The sequence below is a fragment of the Cololabis saira genome, chromosome 1 (genome assembly GCF_033807715.1).
Source record: "Cololabis saira isolate AMF1-May2022 chromosome 1, fColSai1.1, whole genome shotgun sequence".
NCBI lineage: Eukaryota > Metazoa > Chordata > Actinopteri > Beloniformes > Belonidae > Cololabis > Cololabis saira.
The window spans coordinates 33,722,398-33,747,639 of record NC_084587.1 but is presented as its reverse complement, the minus strand read 5'-3'; the positions used below and the strand labels follow the sequence as shown (position 1 = coordinate 33,747,639).

At 39.8% G+C, this 25,242-nt stretch overlaps 1 protein-coding gene across 3 annotated transcripts; it reads right to left on the bottom strand.

Annotated features, from left to right (window-relative positions):
- Positions 1-7,316: 7,316 nt before the first annotated feature.
- On the bottom strand, positions 7,317-18,770 carry dennd1c (DENN domain containing 1C). Of its 3 annotated transcripts, none has more exons than XM_061720805.1 (23): positions 18,614-18,770; positions 18,071-18,135; positions 17,462-17,505; positions 17,091-17,140; positions 16,865-16,984; positions 16,702-16,771; positions 16,533-16,613; positions 16,373-16,438; positions 14,373-14,426; positions 14,142-14,252; positions 13,548-13,648; positions 13,412-13,457; positions 13,208-13,309; positions 11,803-11,928; positions 11,567-11,668; positions 10,786-10,873; positions 10,652-10,692; positions 10,516-10,566; positions 10,396-10,443; positions 10,204-10,311; positions 9,951-10,024; positions 8,941-9,154; positions 7,317-8,868 (listed from the first exon to the last, which is right to left on the bottom strand). In XM_061720805.1, the coding sequence occupies exons 1-23, from the start codon at positions 18,628-18,630 to the stop codon at positions 7,939-7,941; spliced, it is 2,709 nt and encodes a 902-aa protein (XP_061576789.1). In that variant the 5' UTR covers positions 18,631-18,770; the 3' UTR covers positions 7,317-7,938. The 3 variants fall into 3 exon arrangements, with proteins under 3 accessions (XP_061576789.1, XP_061576798.1, XP_061576807.1); XM_061720814.1 differs by having other exon boundaries at positions 10,207-10,311; XM_061720823.1 differs by lacking the exon at positions 16,373-16,438.
- Positions 18,771-25,242: the final 6,472 nt, after the last annotated feature.

Here is a 25,242-nt window from a genome sequence, read left to right as displayed (position 1 = left end):
ACCTCCCGAAAATTGTAACTACGCGTCGAGGAGACGCAGACCACACGCAGACAGAGAGGGCTGTGATTGGTTCGCTTGGGAGCAACGCATTTCCGGTTTACGGTTTGAATCAGTAGTGAACTTCCAGGGCTCTTTTCTTCGTTTATGTGTGATTTTTTTTGTTTTTGTTTTTTGCACATTAGTTGTCCTTATTTCTTTGATTTACTGTGACCGGAAAAAGTCGGATAAACCATTCAGAAAAAGATCGCTAACTAGTGGCCGCGGGGGGTACTGCACCGCGACCAAATGGAGAGACGGAGAAGTCCGAAGGATTCACGACGGCGTCACGGCTGCGGCGTGTGCTCTGCGTTGGTGTGACGCAGAAACATATTTCAGCCTTTACACGCTTCGAAACAATGGCGGAAGCTCTGGCCGGCGGAGTTAGTTGTGGGCGTGGTTTCAGCAGCGGAGGCCGACCTATGGAAATCGCTCCCGTCGTGACTCACGACGGGAGCAGAATCTGAACGGCTCGTACACATGACACTGGAAGGATCCTCCGGGCGGCTGTACAGACACTGCAGAATTTTGTTGCTTTCCTCCTTCTCTGAGTTGGCAGGGTGAGGAGAGACCACTTTATAAATGTTAAAGCAAGAAAAAACGTGTTTTTCATAATAGGTCCCCTTTAAGTGACCTTGTCTTGAGTGTGTTGTTTCACTTGCAAGGTATCCATGTGGAACGTGATGTGAAAAATGGCAAATTATTTTCTAAACTGTGAAAAAGAAACAATCCCTTATAATTTTTGTCTTTTTTATATTTATGGTCACAGGAAAATGCTAAATAACAAACTTCTGAGAAGATAGATAATTTATATTTATTACATCGTGACAAAATGTGTATTTGCCTTTAACATTTTTTTTTTTTAGTCCCAGTCTTTGTGTTGAATAATAAGTTCCCCATTATTTGAATAAGAACAACGTTTGTTTACACAGTAATAGTGAAAGTATGTCAGAGGGCAGGCTGCCCTGAGCAGGATAAAGAAGGCAGTGTTTTCGCTCTAATTATTAAACCTTAGCCTAGTGTTATCGGGATGGGGTGGGAGTGGGGGTTGAGGTTTTGTGAGATCGGCGACTTGTGCTAAAAGAAGAAAAATGTAACTAAATTCGGGGGGGGGGGGGGGGGGTGGCGGCATTTTTCTACATTTTGATGAGAAGGTTAAAAATAATAAATAAGGAAGCCTCTGATTGGCCCGGGCTGGACACGTGACCACGCTCATATCCAAATGACGGCCAGGTGAGCGTGGGAGGAAAACAGTTTCTAGGAATGCAGAACAAACATGTGCCACTCAGCTCCTGGATTATTATTATGAGTCCTGTTGGTTTTCGGTTTGACTTTAAAGCAAGCTTCACCACGACGGCAGCCATCTCACCTGGATGTTCACCGACCGACAGGTGAGTACGGACATACGCAACACAGTTGATATCTAAAGGCGGATTTATGGTCCCGCGTTACACCAACGCAGAGCCTACGGCGTAGGGTGCGCGTCGTCGCGTACCCTTAACGCGGACCATAAATCAGGCTTAACCTGTTCCCGAGCGTGGCCGTGGGTTCGAGACGACCTTCGTGACCTCGTGTTTGTCGGTGAGCGGTTTCACCTGTCAGGTGAAACCCACCCGAGCGGAAAACACTCCTGTTAGACAGGTGGAGCAGGATGTGACATTCCAGCCTGTGTGTGGAGACACATCCGCCTGTGGAAAAATCAAGCAGGTCCGGGAATATGATCGGCCGTGGAATTAGTTGATTGGATTGGATTCAACTCAAAAGTTCGGGATTTCGTTTTCAATTCTGAGTTGACGTAAAGAGTTTCTTGAGACAAGGGAGACATTTGTACCATGTCGATATATTTATGGTGAGTTCATGACATTTTCTTTCCAGTCGTCTTTATATCACATTTTTTTTACTCTTGGCTTCCTTGTATGCATCTCTTTCCCTTTTTTTTGCTTTGACCAGGCATTGTTTTTCATCATCTCTTGTTTAAGAAGATTAGCTACCACATACAGTTTTTTTATTTTACCTTTTATTTTACTAGGTTATTTGTTTATTTGTTTATTTATAGGATCCCCATAAGCTGATGTAGCAACATCAGCTTTTCTTCCTGGGGTCCCGAATGCAATTTTAAAAGAACATACATAGTCCATACATACACACATATATCGCAGTTACGGATCACCGTAACACCGAGTCATAATACACACTAACAGCAAACTTTAAGTCTAAAATACATTAGTGGTGAAAAAAAAAAAAAAAAGGAATCATACAGTCATTCCAATACCACGAAGTATAACCCACAAATACATTTTTGTAATAAATTATAGCATGTGATATATTTGTTACTCATTGAATTTTATGTAAAAAGTCTTTAGCTACCTTTTTAAAACTGTATTTTGATGTAATATTTTTGATGTTATAAGGTAATGTGTTCCATCCTGTGATAGCTCTGTATAAAACAGTGTGTTTTAAAAAGTTTGTTCTTGGCTTAGGTGCCAGTAAATGATCATAACATGATTGTCTGGTTGGATATTTATTGACGTTTCTAGTGAGCACTATCTGATCTGCGAAATATTGTGGTTTTTTACTATTAATCAACTTCTTCATGAAAGTAAGGAGACTTAATTTTAATCTGTCTACAACCAACAGCCATGATAAATGCTGATGCATTTTTAAGATATTTGCATGCAGTGAACAATTTAAAGCAATCCTAGCTGCTTTGTTCTGTGCAATTTGAAGTTTATTAATATCTTTTGTGCCTGCAGATGACCAAATAATTGGGCAATAGTCCAGATGGGACAACACTAGAGCCTTAATTACTTGGTTCAGAGTATCTGGTTCAACATACTTGGAGCACTTTCTTTAGTTCTTTAGTTAGTCCCATTGAGATCGAGGATCTCTTTTTTAAGGGAGACCTGGCCAGAAATGGCAGCTTTAAAAGTTACGGACAAAACAACAAATTTCAAGTTTTAAGGTCACAAGAATACTGATTCTGTGTAGAGTGATGGAGACAAAATTGTATTTTTACTGCTTCTTTTTACTGGGGAGTTATTATCGTTTGATTTTAGTTAAATCCAAGTAGTTAAATTCTGGAATGATGCCAACATAAATTTAAAAACATGTAATTCTTTTGTTGTATTTAAGAAAACGGTTTGTAAAGCTATTTTTGAAGCTTATAAGTGTAATTGACCATCTGTAAATGTTTATTTGCTTTTCTATTGTTTCTTTGCCTTTTGTTGTTTCTTTGCTTTTCTATTCTCTTTTTGGTTTTCTGGAGGTCGGTAGCCAAAAATAGAAAGTTGGTACTATAGGATAGGCTTTTATAAGCATTTTGCTTGAGCCTATGCCTTTTCAGTTATTGTTCAACACATTTTTTTGGTTTTGGTATGAAATGTTAATGCTGTGTACAATGTTTTTTTTGGTGTTGTTTTTTGTGTTGCAATGACTGAATAAACTTCATTCATTCATTTTGTAATCTTTCACGAATTCTCACATTTGAGTATCTGAATGTAATGATATAATTTATTTGTTAAGGGCAAAACACACACACAAAACAATGTTTATTTTAAGCAGGTGACATCAGCATGCAATCCTAATGATTTAGTTAAGCAGCATTCATGAAAAGTTGAGTCTTTGAGAAGGAAGGATTGGGTAGACCCTCTGCTGTCTGTACACAAAGGCATTGAGAAAAATCGTTGAAGTTTGGGAACAATACAAAGACAAATGGAAAGAGATTTTGCAATTTTCTCTCCTAGTTCCGAAGTGGACGTCCTTGGTCTCATCAGCTGTAGGCCTTGTGAAAACAGACACTGATGCTACCCTCCATGCCCAAAGAATGATTGCGTTACAAGAACGCAGCTAAAAAAGAAAACAGCACTGCAAATGCGGATACTGTTCTGTTGTTTATACTTGTTTAAATTACTGACTCACTTAAAAAAAGTGCACATCTGACTAATTGCACATCCTTATCTCTGCACAGCCATATTGTATTTTTCTTAAGTGATATTCACTTAAAAACATTTGTTTATGTCTAAGGACTGTTTACTTTGGTCAGATGTATCAATGTTCAAGATCTTTGGGAGAAATGTACGTCCACTCAGACTACAGCAGGGTGGCAGCGGTTTTATGTTTGGATAGTGCTTAAATTCAGCTACTGTTCCTCCACATATGGAAACACAAACATTTTCTATCTGTGTGCTTTTGTTTATGTAAAAAATGTTTTCCTCTCAAATTGTACCCCCTCTTTCTTTTAATAATTTGTATACGTTTGCTGGTAACATGTTATTTCTGGCTTTAAACATTATTTGTGGGGTGTGAAACTCTACCAGATCCGCACGTTTGAGTCCTTTTGACTGTAGGAATAATGCACGTGTATGATCAGGTAACCTACTTCAATTTTGAGTTGTATTTCTCTCTTTTGCAGTGTTGAAGTTTTATAATTATTTCCCCAAACCTCCACACAATAATTTTAAATGTGGGAAAACCAGGGAACAGTATTGAAGGTGAAGTGATTTGTGATTTAGAATGCATTTTGCTCCTTTTATTACTGATAAAGACAGTTTACATTGTACATATTTTTATTTCCAAATTAATTTAGTCATCAATTACAACATCAGGGACTTTGTTTTGATGTATTCTTTCAAGTTTTACCCCATCAATTTGTACATGTACATATTTCTTTTAAAGTTGCCAAACATTTTTTGGTTTTACTGGAATTCAATGATTATTTATATCAAACCATATTTTTAATTTACTACTTTAGTTTCATCTTCCAACAGCTTTTAAGTCCTCGCCATCACAGATAATATTTGTATTGTTTGCAGATAGAACTAGTTTAAGTACATCTGATACTTTACATATATTATTTATATACAAGATAAATAATTTAGGGGCAAACACTGACCCCTGGGGAACACCACAAGCAATGTCAAAACACTGAACAAACAACTCCCATTTGCTTCCTGCTACTCAAATAGCTTCTGATCCTGACTCAGAAGTCTGACTCCCAATCCCCTGACTAATCGGTGGCATGTAGTGTGATGACGTCAGATTCAGCCCGACCCAGCCCTCTTAGAACCTCGGCAGAGTAGTTACAGAAAAAGTATCTACTCGGCACGTTAGACCCCTAGTGGGAAAGCGCCAAACCGAGTGGAGCAGAGCCGGGCTGAGTAGGTACTAGTGGAAAAGTGCCATAAATGGTTTTCAGTTGGTCCTGGATCAGGTTTTTTTTTTGCTAATTCAGGTCCAACATCTGTTGAAAGATCTGATGAAAGCTTTCAGGCACATCCCTCCATTTGATAATTTTCCTTTCATTATTAATGAAGTATTTAGGATGACTATTCCTAGCACCTTGTCTTATAATAGTATTTATTATGCTCCATATTTTTTTTGACACTGCATTTATTTTTATCCAATAGTTTATGATAATATTCTCTCTTGCATGTACTTAAAATATGGGTTAACTTATTCTGTTTGTTTTTTTTGTTCTCCTTAGTTGTCTGTTTTTAAGAAGTACTTGTAAATAGTATTTTTCTTAGAGGCATTTTGTAGCCTCCTTGTGGTCCAGGGGGATGGGGTATAACTACTTTTTATTCTCAATTCCTTAATTCTTAATTTTTTATCATATTGGCTGAAATATTCATAGGCTTCACTAACACATTGTTTTTGGTAAATTGTATCCCAGTTTGTGCCAATGACTGGTGTGACCAGTGAGTTATTGGGGAGAATCATCCTGTTTTACCTCTGATGAATGTCGGTAGTCACACGAAGCCTAGGTTCTTCAGAAATGATGACTGAATTGATAATTGTTTTTTTGTTTTTCAGATGCACCGCTGTTTTTGTTTTTCCTGAACCTGTTTTGGTCCAAATGTAAGAACATAGTGCTGTACTGCCTGCTCTCCAGAGGTAGGCTCGCCCTCATCACATAAGTGATTTATTTATTTATTTATTTATTTAAAAAGTAATTTCAGAAAGTTTTCATTTCCACAAATGATGAATGATGCATTTAAAACATAAATTAACAAACATTTGAACTTCTTCAAAATAAAGCACCATTTCAAAACTATGTTCAATCATTAGATGTACAGTTGGCTTTGCCAGAGACAAATTTATCTACTCAGTTTTGAGTCCCAGTAAGAGACAACACTGCCTTTAGCAAAAAATAATTTTTACTTTTTATGATGTAAGTATTTAATTATAGTACTTGTTAGACAAATAACGCAAACCTAAGAGGAAACTTGCTGTTGTGACGCTTAAATTCCATATTGTGTTTTTCAATAAATGATTTATGTTCTGGACTAGAATAATTTAATTTCTGATTTCAGTCCTTATACCCAGCAGTTCTCGGGTGGGTAAGCAGCACGTGTGTAACAGAAATTAAATGTGCTCAAAAGTTAAAATGGACAAAAGGATGTTGTCTAAGTGGTTGAATGGGGGTTCACTATTCAACAAGGTAGAAAGCGCTCTGTGAAAATGTGGTTCGGAGATCCGTAATGATAAAACTGAATGGTTAACTCATTAAGTCATATTTATCAGCCCCTATGATTTATGTGGGATTTCTCTCCCCAGCTGTCTGTCACCATGTTGATCTGGGTGTCAATCCCACCTACGGTGTCAGCGTTTGTCTCGACCGCAGTGTCCCTGCTCACGTTGGTGCTGCTGCTGCTGCTCTGTGTCTTTCGAAAGAAAAGAAAGATGGAAGGAACTTACAGGCCCAGCGCAGAGGAGAGGAAGCAGACGGGAAGGGCAAGACCTGATAAGCCAGGGCTGCCTCTGCCGTTGCCCAAAGAAGAACGACTCATATGATCAACGTGGGCTTTCTCACTTTGTAAAGCTGTGCATCGCTAACTTATCTCATGTTTCTGTACTGGCGTTCACTGTGATCGTGGACTAAAACCTCAGACACTTTACATGCTGTTTGTGCTGCTGTAGAGTGATCAGATTAATTTGTATCAATTGTTTTACTGTGAGAAGAAAGCAGCCCTTCACTGAGGAAGTTTGGCCCATCTAGCTGTAACAAGTCACTCCCTTTATCACAGGAGGAACAACAGTGGAATTGTATTTTTTTTTTTTTCGTATTGTATATTTATATATATTAAATATTTTTCAAACTTTTCATATAAACACTGCCTAAACACTTGTGCACTTTATATAAATCAAATTCTGAGGGGCATTTCTCAGAAAACGTAAGTGTATATTTGATACACAATGTGATTATTAAACTAATGTGCACACTAAGTGCTGCTGCACCTTCTTTCTCCCATCTAAGACCTCTTGGAGGTGGACAAATATAGTTTAATATTGAAGTTCTTTATTCAGATTTGTGAGAGCAAATTACAGAAGTGTATTTATCCTTCAGTATGTCAGTTTTTGAAGGGAAGAAACTGGAGCACAGTATATCACCCACAAATAAACTGTAGATGTTTTTGGATTCTTAATAGGCTTTTCACAAATGCAATCTTCATTCTACAAGTTATTTTAGACATGATACTCACTGGTTTTATCTAAAAGTGCAATTTGCCATTTCATCTAGTCCACACATTTCACACCAACCTTTTTGTTCAAAATGAATTATTAAAAGCCCACTGTGAGCGTTGCTATGATCCGTTGCTCCATTTCAGTCACGACCGACGCCTCATCCTGCTGCCGTGAAGCTGTAACCCAAACCTGAAACTCAAACTATTTGGCAAGAGATGTACTGTTTTGCTGGTATTTGAGTTACATTTTTATAAAACTCTACAATAAGTCTTTGGGAGAAACTGAACTGTCTTTAAAATCGTAACAATTTGTCACCAGTTTGATCAAATCTTCAAGAGCAACGAATGGCTTCGAGGTCAGGAACCAGAGGTGGCCATAGAAAATGACTAAGAGAGCATTTGTTCGGGGTAACGTGATCAGGAATCTGACCAGCGTCATCTAAGTTTCAAACCTTTTCTTGAGTTCAGACACTTTAACTGGAGTGCAGTCTTGTTCTTCAGGAGTGTCTGAACTCTCGTTTATGTCTGAGACACTTGGTGAGTGAGTTTGTGCGTTCCCCTTTTGTAGAAGTACAGAATCAACCGAAAGCTTGGGCGTGGGTCTCGGCTGGAAGCGTGCTGCAGCAGACTGCACTTTTGGAGGAGAGAAGGCCTGTCGTTTCTCTTGCTCTTTGTTCTCTGCTGCTTTTTCACTTATTTCATCCTTTTCTGCTGGATATTTCAGGTCTTCAGCAGGATCCTGAGGCCCAGGGTTGGATGGAGTCTCTCCTTGACTTTGCTGTTCCTCTACAGAGTTGGGGTGATGGGAATTCAGTTTTATACATTTGTTTAAATCTGTTTTAACCATTTCTTTTTTCTCATCTTGGATCTCTTCTCTTGTCACACTGTCCTCCATTTCATTTGTTTTTCCTTCAGTTTCTTGTCCTAGAGCTACCTCCTCACATTCACTTCTGTCATCTCCACTTTTGTCTGTCAACTTGTCATCCTCTCTCGTCTCACATATTTGTTTTGAAGGGTCTTCATCTAAAACCGTGTTATTTTCCTGATCTTTCATTCTCTCTCCTTCCAACTTCACTTCGTTAACGCTATTCTTGATATATTTTTCTTCTTCTTCCTGCTCCCCGTTTATTGCCATATTTATTTCCTTGTGTTTCTCAATGTCCTCGTGTTGTTTTTCTTGGTCCTTTACGTCACATGCTGCTTCCAGGCTGTCTGTCCCCTGCTCCTCTGGCAGGCTGGTGTCCAGCGGATCAGAGTCCTCTGTCAGGTGTGACAGCTCCTCTGTGGTTTCCAGATTCCAGCTGTGCAGGCTGCCGCTGCCGCTGATGGACATAAATAGGCTCTCCTGGCTGGGGTTTTCAGGTCCACGCTGCAAAGCAACAGACATAATTCAAAATCTGCACTTAATTTGGGAGTCTGCAACACTTCCTTACTGTCTAACCTTCATGATATAGTCATGGCTGTCCGCTCCAAACAGATCCAGGCTGCGAGTGGCGTACAAAAGGCCACGTTCATGGGAGCTGCGTGAGCTGAGCGTGTCAAAGATCTCCCCAAGGAGATCCATCTCCTCCGGGTCGCACAGTGGCGAGTCGTCCCCTTCCTCTTCATCCTTCTGTAGCTCAGAATCAGGCTTCGCCACAGACTCGGACACAGCTCTGATGCCAAACGAGAGATGACAGGTTAAATAACATCGTTTTCACATGCAATAGTGGAACACTAAGTCATATTACTGAGGTGATAACAGTTATGTTAAATTCCTGTATTTTTAATAAAAGTGTCAGGGTACTTATTGACAAATACTGAAAATACAAAAAAACAAAGAACCTAAATTATGAAAAGAAACCCCCATCTCTACAGACGTCAGATCATTAATTGATGTGGTACAGGTGGTCGGGATGTCGTAACGAAATGCTTTCCTGTCAAACTCAATAGGCTCTAGTGAATTTCATAGTGGCATTCCTTTAGAGCTGCTCAGATAGCGGCTTGTCAGACGGGTTCTCTCAACAACGCAACGCCCTTCGGAAGCTTCTCATTGTCACTTTCTTTGTCATCTCTCTGTCCTTCCTCTCCACACAGTACCTCTTGAAACTATGCCAAATCCATTTAATATGCCAGAAGTGGATTCCTAATCAAGAAATAAACTGAGGTGCAAAGCATTAACACAAGCTTTTACACGGTTATTCTTTGATATTACAGGTTTAAAATGTGTAAAATCTTTTTTTTTTTTTTTTTTTTTTTTTAAGAAAGGCATTTTAAGGATTAATACTTAAACATAAAATGTATGCAGGAGACACATTTTCATGTCATGTTTGTAAATTACTGAGCTCTTTATTTGCCTCTGGTGGTGGAAAGGTACACGGAGACACTAAAATACTGAAGCAATGTTGAAGCATCTCAGGGAGTACTACGGTAGTATTCGAGTTAAGTTATGAGGTATGTGTATCATCTCACCTGTCCCATCCATCTGCAGTGTCCCTCGCGTTTTCCTGGTCTCCGAGATTCTGAACTGGCCGACGGGGTCGTGACTGACGAGGGGAAGAAACCGCAAAATAGGTTGAGAAAAAAAAAGTGAAAATTTGAACAAAGAAATACATCTTCAAATAGAAAGTTAGAGCACTGTGCAATGTAAAGTACACTGTATGTTCAGATAAGACTTTTGATATGAATGGGATTTGCATTTTAGGCATGAAGATCAAAGTCTCACTACTCCAAAGTGTTGTGTGATTGGCAGACGGTTCTGCAGGCAGTCAGACCGGGCGCGGCGGTGTGATACCGAACCACCTCTCTGAAGGGCTTGTTTTTCACTGTTGGCCTGCATTTATGAGACAGCAAAGTAATAAAACTGCTACAGAACTTGTGTCAATCACAGCATATATCCAAATAAAGTCGAGCGTACCTTGTGAATGAGCAGGTTTTTCAAACCCGACTTGGTGAGGCCTTTGGCCTGCAGGAGAGATTAATGACCACATCAATGACGGCATCCCTCCGAGTAAAACAAAGCTGGCTCTGTGCTCACCTTCATGTTGGCTTTGGTCTTCATGTTGAGAATGAGAGCTCCTCCCCCTTTCTATTAAAAGTACAAATGCATTTAAGTTTTTCTTTTCAAAAAGATTGGAAGAAATTGAATATTGTGCTACAAAAAAAGAACTTACCTTTAAATTACCAACTAACTGCTGATAAGATTTACTTCTTCCTTTAAAAAAAATGGAACAAAAAACAGTAGACATCTGGTAAATCACTGATTAAAAACAAACACGCAGGCAAACAGACAAGCACACATACACACCTGCTGTTGTTCCACACTTTATCTCGTCCTCAAAGAGGTCGTCTGGTTCCTTCCCTTTGTTAAGAATATCCAGGCGACTATCAATGAACTAGAACCGGAAAGTATGGCAAGAAAAGTCAAAACTATCAATCAAAAAAGTTTTTTTTTTTTAGCATAATCATCAAAATGAGATTCAGATGGAATAAGATAAGATAAGATAAGATAAACCTTTAATAGTCCCACAGAGGGGAAATTTGCAGTTTACAGCAGCAAAGGGGTTAGTGCAAAAACAAGGGGCATCAATAGAAAAAGTAAAAGTAATAACACAGTAATAATAATAACACACTATAAACAGTAAACTGGTATACAATAATAATAATAAGAAGAAAGATAAATAATAAGAAATACTAGTATATAAAAAAGATAACTGACGGATATTTACAGATGGATATTTACATAATTGCACGTTGCAGTGAGTGAAAGATATTGCACATTATTTCCCTTATGTACATTTATTGTCAGAATAAAATAACAAAAATAATATATATATATATATATATATATATATATATATATATATATATATATAATAATAAACAACAAACAATACTATGATTATTGCATTAATAATATAAAACTCTTAAACCAGAAGCAACACCTGTTCCATTAAACAATACATTGTAATCAGCTGATGTCATTAATAAGATTTCTTTCTCTCTTTTTTTCACTTTTATTCTCAGCCCTTCAAAACCTTCCCCATGGATCCAGTTTTAGTGTGTGTCCAGCAGAGGTCACCGTATACCTGCTTGAAAAACTGCAGATGGACGGCACTTTCCAAAAACTGCTTCATGCTGGTAGACTTGTGATCTAGAAACAGCTCTTCACAGAAATAGATTTCACTTTCCTGCAAAAAGGACATCGTAATCAGAGCAATGAGTTGGAGGTGATATGAAAGTACACTTCATTATAGAGGTGCAAAAAAAAAAAGAAACAAAAAAGGCTTTTAACTCGCAGTAAGTATTGTCATGAGTGGCAGACCTGGTGACACTGCAGTGCGTCCCTGTAGCCTCCAAACAGCAGAGCTTGAGCTTTGAGGAAGGCCAGAGAGACCCCACAGCCAGGTGACACCGCCTGACGCTTCAAGCACATCTTCAGCCCGGACACCTGGACACATTTTAGGAGTCTGAATTAAATCCATGGAAGCTGCTGCTACTTCTAAGACGTAATGTGCAGGGCACCATCATGAAACCCAGAGAAGGTCCAGGCCGACGGGAAACATGGAGCTACTGTCAGTAGTTTTTATTTTTTTGTTTTGTTGCCAGCCCATAAGAGAGGAAAAAGATTAAAGTTAGTTAAGTTAGGTAAGTTAAAGTCCCTGATTTTGTTCACTGACGTTGGCTTTTGCACAGTAACCAAAAGCTAGTTTAGGAGGTATCTTGCAGGGTCTAAATACGTTCCTCTGCACCTGTTTCTGACCACCAAACGCCTGGGCTCACTGGCTTTTTATCCCTTTTCTTTTCATTATTGCTCACTATCATATTGTATCGTTTTTGTTTGTTTTTTAATTTTAAAAACATTATTAAAAAAAAAACATCCGATGGTGGAGCAGCAACATCCAACTTCTTTTCACTCTGCCATTTTTAATAAAAATGAAGTCAAACGAATACATTATATTGCCAATGCTAACCACCCCTTACTGCTCTCATAGGATCTAAGTGGAGTTGCAGTTAGTTGCTGCTAATCCTCAGCCCTTGATAGGTTATCATTAAAAAGTGAACAGAACTGTATAACACATGTTGGTCTGGAGTATTTAGCATGATGGCAAAATTAAAAGACATAATCAATAATCTTAGGGTGCATTTCCACACATTGCATACCCTGAGATTCCCCCTTTTTCCTTGAAGTTTTGAGACACCACAGCATGTTTTAGCCAAGCCACAGTTTCCTGTTTTATCCTTTGAGGTCAGGTAAGGATTAGGCACATTTCAAAGTAGAGGGAAAGAACAGAGCCCAACCCCCTTTGAGTTTTAGTCACTCACCACTGCTGCATTTGTCTCACATTAACAAGGGAATTGTGACCTGTCTGCTTAGATGCAAATACACATATCCCATTTATATCTGCATATATCTATGCACATTTTAACGGCTTACGTGATCACTGGCTATGTCCGATCCATGCCACATGGGAAGAAAAAAATCAGAATTGAGTCACTTGAGCCCTGTTGTGTAAATGCGGCCTTATAAAAGCTATTATTGCAGCACAATAATCTGAAAAGGATTATGAGACCATTTCCAAACAATCTGGAGTTCACAGAGAGAAAAATGATTCACAAGTGGAAAGCTTTTCTGTAGTATTCTTCAAGTTAACTATCAGCCCAGGAGTGTATGTGGATGTGTATATAAAGTGACTCATTGATCTCATTGTAAATGTAGATATTTTTACCACATCTGAAGGTATCCTCTTGAGGTCATCAAACGGGTTTTCCAGTGTGTTTGTATCCACATTCAGAATCACAACCTCTTCCAATCCACGACTCCTCACCTTCTAGTTCCCAGAAACATAAACGGTATATTTAGAGGTTGATGTGCACAGCCACATCTAGCGCATGACTGTCGGTGGAGATGTTTAAGCGTTTCAGTTGTGTACCTCAGATAGACTGGTGTGGACCCCAATTAGATAAGGCATCGGTGCACTGTAACCACAGGGGAGGGGAAATGTAAATCCATTGTCACTGACCGTGGGCCGAGAGAAGGACTGACACACAGATAGATAGTCATCTCACCAGCAGTAGTCTAGTAGGTGCGGAGGCAGGACGGGTATGAAGATGTGTTGCCAGTACATCGGGTATAACACAGCACTGAGTGCATGGACGCAAGATGTCAGCTACACACACAAAATAAATATGGCTTCAACACAGGAATACACACAAATAATATATATATATATTTTTTTTTCAAATATGTGATTAACTCTCATGCAAGTGTTCTATGCTAGGCTCTCACCTCTCTGAAAAGTTTATTGTAGATATACCTAGTCTGGTTCTTCGCCCACCAAGCTCACTTAAAATCTGCCTTTCCCTCGACCTTCAACCTCCAGGCTCTATTACCACCAATATCTCTGCTTTTGCCTAATAAATGGGGATTCATTGGCGCAGTTCTTTTAGATGGTAAAAATCCCCTCATCCATGGCCCTCATTCAGTATTTCTGATAGCTTAGCTTCCCATCAGTGAGAGCATAGTCACTGTTGTCTATAGATTCTAACTACTCATAAGTACTTCCCACTTTAAGTATTTGTGAATATAATTTCTGTCTCCAATCAAAGGGCATGTTCTACAAGCAGACATATATATATTTATATTAAAAACAAGTGTCTTACAGTACTCAGTTTGCTTGCAAAGATGAGGATGCGTCTCTCAAACAGCATGCTGGCGTACAGATGAAGAAGGTTCCCAACATCTACTGCCACAATCAGCTCGGTCAGGTTCCTCTGGTGAACCCGGGCAGACATATACACCCCGTTAGAGCAGACATAGTCAAGTCCACAAAGCACTCATCACTTTGTACATTTATCAAGAGACAAACCTCGGGTTAGTGCAAACGTACTCACATTTTCAGGGATGGTGGGGAGACTTCGCTGGTCTGGAGCAATGAAATATGGAATCTGCCCAAACAAATTAAACGAAAGATCACTTAGATTGTGGCAGGTATTGGACATCTTTTTGCTTTCTTCAGCATGGATGTACGGTCATTTGTAAAAGGTGGTAACCACTCTTTTATTTCAAAGCTTTTTTTTTTGTATCAGACAAATACTTAAAAAAAAATTAATCATTGCGTTCATGTTCAGTTAATAATGATCAGTTTATATTGTTCTGATTTGTAAAACCTTTGCAACAAAAGAGGGAGCACTGACTTTTAAAGGACTGCATTAGTATTTTCATGCAAGGGTGTGTCAAATGTTGCATCGTCAAAACCTTGTTTCATTCCAAAATTATACATGCAAAGTGCTGTTTGAGTTAACAGCTTATTGTAACACAACATTGCATCTGTTTTAGCATGATTTAGGATTATCCTTTTTTTAGATAGCCCAGTCAGGAATTTTCCACCATATTTTAATAATTATTAGTAGTTTATATTTGATCATATTTAGGTTGCCTACACTGTTAATGCTGCATCAAACTCTTTCTGTTAGTAAATGTCATTACATCAGCTGGGACTTGAATCCATCCATCCATTTTCTAAACCCGTTTTATTCTTTGCAGGGTCACGGGGGTCTGCTGGAGCCTATCCCAGCTAATTACAGGCGAGAGGCCGGGGTTCACCCTGGACAGGTCGCCAGTCCATCGCAGGTTGAATCTTATACTTCAAATATATTTTCATATTACAGTTAGGGCCTGATTTACTAAGATCCTAAATAAAGAGTACTAAATTGCGTGTGCACTGAAAAAGTTTGCACGTGCTGTTGTTGTGTGTTTTGCGGGTGATCAACTAAGAATGCTTGCGCAATTGATAACAGGCGCAAACCGCAGTATTTAAATGAGGTGTTGCGTGTCTTACAGTTTGCGCCATGGAGAGTCTGGATGGAAAGCAGGATAGTCGCAAGCGCAAAATGAAATTTGACGAGTTGGAGTTAGAGATATTAGTGGAAGAGGCAAATAAACACATTCATGAACTACAGCAAAGAAATGTAAACATTACCAAAAGAAACGCAATATGGGAGAAAATCTGCGATAGAATAAATGCAGTTGGTAAGACAAAAAGAACGGCAGATGAGGTTAAAAGAAGGTGGCAAGATATAAGGCGAAGAACTAAAGAAAAAGTGGCCTTTAATAAAACTTGTGCAACCATTTTTAAAATAGCATGCAGCAGAATAAAGACTCTCTCTCTGCGTATTCTTTGATTTTGGATGTCGCCTCCTTGCCACAATAACAGCAGCAGCAGATTAGCACCTTCCTTTCGAACGTATTAAATACAGACGCAATCACAATCCCCGCAATAACTTTCAGGCTTGGTAAATCTCATTGCGTGTGGTAAATGAACCTATTTGCATTTTCCCCTCCCAGTATTTAGCGCTTTCTGGCAGGTACGCCCCATATTGATTATTCATCAGGGCAAAAGTACTAAATGAACAGCGTGTGCTATTTTGCTCATTTGAGAGGCGCAGTCCTCTTTGCACGCTGTTAGTAGATCAGCTTGCACATTGGTTTGCGGGTGAAGTCAAGTTTGCACACGTTTTTACGCACGCAAACCTTTAGTAATTTTAGTCATTTTGGAATGAAACCTCCAATTCAGTCATTTATAAGATACAACCAGCTGTAGCTTTAAATGGCGTGGAAACAGAGCTCATCAGACAAAGTGCTTTTTGTTAAGTCAGTAATGTCAAGCATTATTCATGATATTGTTCCAAATGTTGTAATGACAGCTAGTTAGCACATATTGCATTGACTTGAAAATAAACATTTTTATCTCTCAGAGGGGCACATGACAAGGTTTTAGTCCACACACGTCAGCTTCAGCCATAAAGCACAGCCAGCGAAGGTTTTCCAGCAGGAGTTAGTCTGTATCTGCTCAACTGTGATTCCAGACCACATGACCTCCTGTGGGACTCACCCCCTCTTGTGTCTCTGGGTGCCCAACAGGATGAAACACCTCTGTGCTGACCAACAGTTGCTCTCCCTCAGAAAAAAAATGACAACAGGCAAAAACCACTGACAGAACAGACACAAAGTCAAAAATGACTCCTGGTTCTCATGGCTAATGAGAGACTTACCATCTGCAGGGTGACCGATCCAGCTGGCAGTGGTATGGGCTGTTGGTAGAGCGCCGCCAGGAGGGCTTTCATCTCGCTGATCTGTGGAAAAGACAATACATTCGTGTTCTGATGTTAATACAAGTGTCTGGGAATTAAAGCCAATATGATTTACGTACTATCTACTCACTTGTCCTTTTGAGAGATAATCAGCCAAGTTGTTGAGAAGTTTGTAAAACACTTCAAACCATGGAAGATAACTGGAAAACAAATCGATTAAAGAAAGATTCAATATTTTCAAGGTGTGCTATATAGAAAGTGGCCAAGTCATACATTTACACGTCCAACTGTACCTGAGAATACAAAGGCAGACTTGTGTGCTGTTGGTAAGACGACAGAAGCCGAAGCGTTGGCATCCCTCGAGGTCAGTCAGAACGAAAGTAAAGTGCTGCACGGCAACCGTGTCCCTCGATCTGGGCAGATGGATGCCGTGAAAAGAGGCCACACGGAAAAAGAAGCAGGATAAAGATGTTATCTGAACTGAAGTTACTCAGCTGGGGCTTTGCAGTTCACACTAACCTGTGTATGTCGTACGGGAAGCAGAATCTGGGCAAGGTGTGACAGGAATCCTAAAATCAGATAGAGTCGTGTGTGCAAAAATGAAAAAAGTGGAAAAAGCCTAAGAGGACACAAGCATCAGCGGGCAAATACCACACTGTGTTGAGCTGAAATTGCTAAACAGGTGTAACATTTATCTAATGTTCACCATTTTAGTTTATCGTATTGCAATGCTCCTTTAGCATAAAACCCCAAATTTGCAGTAAACAAATAACAACATTGATCTCATGATGACCGTTATTGTAGAGCTACATGATCTACATCTTAAAAACAGCCTCCTATGGTCATTTTTGCAACAGAAGTGCATGTTTTTGAGAGGCAGAGGTCACTACCTCGTCACTGAAGTCTTCTGGAAACTGAAACTGCACTCCAGGGTCTGCAACATTGAAATAAAGGAACAAGTAATCACCAACACATAGATCCTTTCATACTATAGGCAATGTGTTTTGTTTATGTTTTTTTTTTTTACAATGCAACACTGAGTGACACTGAAGAAAAAAAGAAATAGAAGTAAAAGCAAGTTATTAAGACTAACATTCTCTCGTCTGATTCAGTGTGACTATTAAAGCTGTGTGGTTTCGCTGATCACATGACAGGAAGTATGAGCAACTCTGAGCAGAAACACTATGCCAGGAAAGTCTTTTTTTTACATAAAAGTGGACTGCTTTATGTTTGAGGCCAGTTCACTGTATGTGACACATTCAACGCGATATATAGTCTACATCAAGCAACAATGGGATTAAATGAAGAAGGTAGTTAGAGTCACAACAAAACCACGAAGCAAAAATGTCCCCATTGATGACAAGCGCTGTGTGAATCTCTGTAGGAAATTATGAAATTCAAGCATTCGGAGGAGCGAAGCCTTACGTTAACAAAACAATTTGCCATGTAAATTAAATTTGGGCTCAGCACGCCGCTGTGAAGGAGAAGAAGAGCCTCACCTTTGTCTCTGGCCACAGGGCAAGTTGCTTCAAAGAACCAGTTGAACGTTCGCTCAGGGTTTTTTCTGACAGGAAGGAGGTTCACAGCATCGATATGATATAATTATTGGAAATTGTTACCCATCAAACATGGTCTCACTCAGGTAAAGATATCCAAGCATCTATCGTTACACAGATCACAAGCTCATGGACATTAAATTAATTGATTGTGAGCAGACACTTTATCAGACGGATCTGCTGCTAAGTGACACCAGAAAACTGAACTCAAATGTTAATTATAGAAATATATTTTACACTGAAACATTAAAAGCTGGTTATTTGAATGAAAGATCAAGAATGTTTTTGTCCTATATCAAAAAAAAAAAAAGAAAATGTGTAGTATGAAATATATGCCAAACAGATACAGGGCAGCAGAGCTGCAGCAGGAAACTTCCTGTGCAAATGTGAGAGGAAGTAATAAAAACCACAAAAAAAAAAACACTAACTGAAAGACGCTGTAATGATGATCGAAATCAACAAACTTAAATGGCAATATTAGCTTACTTCAGTCTGGAGCCCATCCTGCCTGAATGTGGCTGTTTCCATGTGTTGGTCCAAAGGAAGAGAAAGGCCTTCAGCGGATGCGTTAGATGTCAGCCATACCGCTGACAAAACTGGGCTATGAATTAAGGCAGACAGCAGCAGTAGCGGCAGTCTGAACCTTCAACGCTCGAGTGGCAGAACACTTCCTGATTTATGTCAATATGTGTGTGTGACTGTGTAAATGACATCTGTTCAGAGATGGTCTCTCACGAACATCTTGACACTTCTCCTAACTTTCCATTTCTCTTCCTCTTGCCGTTCTCAGCTTCTTTCTCTTTAATGAAGATAATGAATAACTTGAAAGTAGGTATTTACACGTCGTTATACGTTATTCAGAGGTGGACATTACACAAAGATAGCTTCTGGGAGCAGCCAGGTCATCACACCTTTAGAAGGATGCATGTACTGGTAATCCCCCCTGTATATTTCAAACATTAATTAGGGCCCGAGCACTTACAGTGCGAAGGCCCTATTGTATCTGTAGGAATTTTTTCTTTCTTTCTTTCTTCTGACGAAAGGAGGGCCTTTTTGCTCCCCTAAACGTGCCCAAAAAGTCACCAAATTTTGCACGCTAGCCAGGCCTGGCGAAAAATTTGATATTTAATGGTTGCATTAATGGGCGTGGCAAAATGGCTCAACAGCGCCCCCTTGAAAACTTTGTGCCTCAAGCCCCACGATACGGTTTGACGTACATGCACGAAAATCGGTACACACCTGTATCATGTCGCAACTTAAACAAAAGTCTCTTGGCGCCATGGCCGAAACCGAACAGGAAGTCTGCTATTTTGAATGAATTGTGTAATTTTGGCGCAATTTATGCCATGCCTTCGACAGTTAATACGGCCCGAACCGTAACGTGCACCCAGGTGTGTTATACATCAAAATATGCGTCTCCATCCTGTGAATACGCGCATTACTTTTCTCTTTCAAAAGTGTTACCGTGGCGACGCTAGACGCCAAAACGCGCGCCCCCCCTTCATCTGATTGGTCCATATTTGATAGTTCCCCAAAAGTCACCAAATTTTGCATGCAAGCCAGGCCTGGCGATAAATTTGATATTTCATGGTTTGCATTAATGGGCGTGGCCTAACGACTCAACAGCGCCCTCTAGAATACTTTTCTCTGCCATAACATTTGAATGGTTTGACATAGAGAGTCGTGGGTGGTGTCATCAGACTCTGTATTGAGTCCTTGACCTTCGTTGGCCTGAATTAATCCTGCCCCTTCTTCTGATTGGTTGGCCCTATTTTCTGCTATAACTTTTGAATGGTTTGACATAGAGAGTCGTGGGTGGTATCATTTCTGATATGCTTATAAGGGACGGTGGCCATAAGTGCGAGGGCCCGTTCATCGCTGCTTTCAGCTTTAATTATTGGTTGCCTTTGCAAACAATAATTGGATAATAATGGAAATGATTTTGTCACAACAGCATGACAATGCGACAAAAGGGAAAAAAGTTGTCTTGAGTAAGTTTTGGAGTATTAAAGTACAGAACATTAATATCCGAGCTTTGGACCTGAGTCATTAATCAGCTAACAAGTTTAGAAAACAGCAGCACATGCAACAGTACATATCCTTCTTTCTCTTTCTCAGATTTTTCAGATACCAACAGACCATGAGTCTCAGAATATTGGACAATCAAGAGACTGGACTTTGAGCAGAAATAAGTATGAGGACTGTAGGCTCAAACACAAGGAATGCCGATCTCAAATCTGCATGTGAAACAATCTACAATAGGGACATTTGGAAAAATGACAATAGATATTTAAAAGTGGTTCTTTTTCTTTCACAGGGTCTGGCAGGCCACCAGAATAACAGGACTTTGTCACAGCACAATGACAATATGGTCTTGGGCCTGGACATGCTGCCAGTCCAGGGGCCTGTACTACGAAGCGGGATTTGGGGTTAGCGAGGTAACTTCAGGTTTAACCCTGGGTTTTCAGGACTACGACGGTGGTTCACTTCTTACCGGGGCACATCGCCATGGTAACTTATGCTGAACAGCTAACCTGCTCCGGAGCAGGTTATGTTCGAGATACAGATCGCCGGGTATAAAAGCACCGCCCACTGACCAATCAGCTCTCTTGGAAAATGGCATGCCCTTTCGAAGAGAATCCAGTGGAGCTCGGTGCGCGGATCGTGAGAGGATCCCTCCGAACAGAACGCGTATTCAGGGACCACCAAAACCCCTTTGCTTTCCCTGATGAGTACCTGTATGAACGATCCAAAAAAAAAAGGAAAAAAAGAAAAAAGAGGTGGAGGAGAAAATAAAAAATAAATCAATCAATGAATAAATAAAACAAATCATCACCCAAAATCCGATGTACAGTCAATCCAAAACTAATACCAATTAAATAAATAAATCAAGAAGAAATCAAAAAGAAGATGCATTTGTAAGGGGATAGCAAAAAAGGGATTTTCAATTTCGTCCCTCGAACATTCTGAGAAGTCACTTTAAAATACTAAATACCCCCCTCCTGAAAAAATAAAAAATTAAATAAAATAAATAAAAAAAACCCAATTCTTTGGTACAGCATCAGCACAAGTTATCGGTCAACAACAATAGTTATAGAACCAATATATACAGGACTGTCTCAGAAAATTAGAATATTGTGATTTTCTGTAATGCAAACACAAAAACAAAAAAATGTCATACATTCTGGATTCATTACAAATCAACTGAAATATTGCAAGCCTTTTATTATTTTAATATTGCTGATCATGGTTTACAGTTTAAGATTAAGATTCCCAGAATATTCAAATATATGTTTATATCCCTATGAATTTACGCATTTATACAGTCAGCGATCTTTTGCCAGCTGTCTTTCCTGCATTTTGCAGCTGCAACTGTGTTGCTTTTTGCCTGTATTATATGCCTATACTCATCATATTTCCGTAAAATTATTGTTTGCTCTTCGCTACTGAAATAAGCGGCTCTGACAGCGGACTTCTCCATGCTTGCAATTGGTCATGCGCTGAAAACACCGCCCCTTTTATGTGCACGCGCTCATATCCAGATTGGAGAAACCTGGGTTGATATACCGAGTTGATAACCACCGTCGTGTGACCGCTTAGCGTGATTGCAATTGTCCGGGTTAGTGAATCTGGATAAGGAAGAGATATCCTGGGTATGTTGAACTTGCTTCGTAGTACAGGCCCCATGACAGGGGCCACATATAAACAAACAGTCCCACTCAGTCCTATGGGCGATTTAGAATAATCAATTCACCTGACATACATAATGCTGCACTGTGGGAGAAAGCTGGACTTCCCAGAGAAATCCCACACAAGCATGAACATCCAAACACTACACAGCAAGACTCCTCCCAGGAGTTGAGACAGGAACCTTCTTGCTGCCAGGCATCAACACAACCATTAAGCCACTACCCATAATGTCAAAATCACAGTAGCAAAATTATGAGGGTCGGAAGGAAAACCCAAGGCTGGTATCTTATAACAATTAGCCAGTGGGTGCACATGGAGACCAAAGCTCGGACTGATAGAAGACCTATACAAGCCTCTTGTAAGTGGTTTATATACAGGGATGCACACAAGCCGGTACTCGAGGGCTAGTCTACTGCATGTTTTGGATGTTTCCCTGTCATCAACACACCTGATTCTAATCACTGGTCATCATCAACATGTCATCAAGGTTTACACAACTCTGTTGGTGACACAGCCTTGTCTATCAGGGTTGTGTTGAGGCAGGGAAACATCTAAAACGTGCAGTTCCTCATTCAAGGAACAAAGGACAGACAGGACACATAACTAAGAGGACACTAGGAAAACATGATTATAGACATTATTTTAGACACAGAGGCATGAAAAAATGTTAAAGGTAACATAGGTATTGATAAGAATGTGCAGAGTCTTTGAAAAGACATTACAAAGAAGAATTGTTTGATTTTTCAAAAGAAAATGTTGCTCAAAGTTGGTGGAAACTGTTGGATGTCTAACTCTTACAATGGGATATCTAATTAAAAAGGCGAATAAGATGAACTAAGTTCTTGTTTCATCAGTGAGTACAAATAATTTTCATCACTGCTGTTGAGATAACGTGTTAAAATGTCCTGGCTAAGCGCCATTATTCCTCATTTTCTTTAATTTTTTCTTTTCTCCAGCCACTCCTCTGTGTCTAAACCATCTCAATCTAGCCTCTCACACTTTCTCTCCAAGATGTCCAACCCTGGCTTTTCCTCTGATGTGCCTGTTCATAATCCCATCAATCCTTGTAACTCACTAAGAAATCTTAACATCATCTCTGCCAGATCCAGCTCTGCTTCCTGTCTCTTGGTCAGTGCTGACGTCTTAGAGCCACGAAGAAGTTCTGGTGTCACTAAGGTCTTGAAAACCTTTCCCTTCATCCATTTTTGTTACCGAACGTCTGCACTAGTACACTTTTCCTTCATTCCCCGGGCATTCTTTCACTCTCCAAGATGTTGTTGAACAGTCCAGCTATAAACTCCACTCCCATCTGACCAAACCACTTCCATCCCTCCATCAGTATGACATTAGGACCAAGTACTTTTCCTTTCTGCGTGCTATCAAAGGGCCTCTCACCTCAGCTTTGTAAATCACTCTAACCTGCTGCACACCCCTTCATAACATGTTCTCTGCGTCTCACCAAATGGTTCAAAAGCTTCTTTTGTATTTAGCCTCTCATACAACTGATCATAAGCCTACAATTTAGCCATTTTTTTAGCCTCTCTCTTCATCTGATGTTACATCCTGTTGTATTTATGCCTACTTTCTTCCTATCTCTATTCCACTTCTTTGCAGACATTTTCCTTCTTATACACCCTTACACACTTTAATTTTAGCCCCACTACATCTTCTCATCTTCTTCCTTTTTCCACCCATGTTTGTAACCTATCTACCTAATTTGCGTTACATTTGCGGCGGTAGTTGCCCAGTCATCTAGCAGTCCTTCGTTAGCACCTAGAGTTTGTCTCAAGCACTCTCTGACACTGTAGTTTCCCCTCTTAAGCTTCCACCCTTTGAGCTTCTGCTCTCCTTTAGTACCAATAGTCACACTAAATACTCCCAATGCTGTCTGGCAACAGTTCACTGTCACCAGCTTCCAGTCTCCAATCTCTTTCAATTTACACCTTCTGCAAAGAATATGTAATCCTCCTATACTTTCACTCTTCCTGAAATACATATTCACTACACCAAGGCCATACTTTTTGCAAAATGTATATCTTTCCTTTCATGGTACCGTTCCGTAACACTGTATTTACCCATCACCTCCTCACTGGGAGCGCCGAAAAGGAGAGGTAAAAGAGACGGATTCTAGGGGCCCATGATTGAGGGGGCCGAGAGAGGCCCCTAATAATGATGAAATGACAATACAGAAAAAAAATGACACTAAGTTATTAACTAACACATGTTTTATTTTCAATGTCCTGGTAACAATAACCTTATTTGTTTTGGAAACATTAATGCCTGCCTGTCCCCCTCTCTCTATTTATGTAGAATGGTTCAGTCCGACTGGATCAGGAAACCGGCGGTTTGTCACAGAGTGCTCAGTTCTTACTCCCTGCACATGTCAACTGTTATGATGTTCTTCTTTCACAAATATGGTAATGATAGTCAAAAGTACCATTAAAATGCATAATTGTATGTAAAATAGCATCAAGAATTTCGCCACTGTGTTGAGGGCCCTGAAAGGATTTCCTAGCGCCGCCCCTGCCTCCTCATCTCTGTTTCCTTCACCAACATGGACTGATGGACCGTCTTCAACCCCCACTCTCATCCCTGGAAAAGCTCTCCATCACTTCATCTAACTCATTTAAGTTCTCTTTTCTTCCAACTAGCATCAAACAGATAATGGATGTAAGCACCGACAATGTTCATCATCACACTTCAGTTTTCTGTCTTCGTGCTCATCACCATTTCTCACTCTCTTCGCCTCCAGATCGCTATTTATATGTTAAGCTTTCAGAGTCACGCCTACACCATTTCTCTTTACATCTACTCCATGGACTAGGGATGCTGCACCCATGAGTTTCAACCCAGAAAAAGGGAAATTATTTGTCAAGGATATTATATGGTAAAAATAGAAAGTAAGTGTTTGAGTAATGAGGTTAAAAGGGAAAAAATTAGTCTTAATCATTGATTGATAATTCTTTCTAATTATATTTTGAAGGTTTTCACTTCACCAGAATCCACCAGACAACGGTACTGACAGAATACCGGTCTAAGAACACTGGACCAGCAGGACATTAACCTTGGACATTATTTTATAACACCAGCATGAAAACATGGGAAAGTAACACTCGCAAAAAAGACAGAGGATGCACAGGTTAACCGGGGGTGACATTTGGAAACTGAATGATTTAGTTATTTTCCTTTCTCTTTTGTCTTTTAATGTTGATAACTAACCTAAAGACAGCTTCTAATTTGTCTCCCATCGATGCCTTTGCTATATGAAAGGGGACGATGTAGAGGGCCGTGTGCAGCTCATGGCTGGCTGCTGCTGCTGCATTTCTTTCTCTTCAAAAGGTGCTGCAACTTTGGGTTTCCTTTCCTGTAATGTTATCTGTCAGACAATGTCGAGATAAATATCTGTGTGGGTGAGAGATCACTTA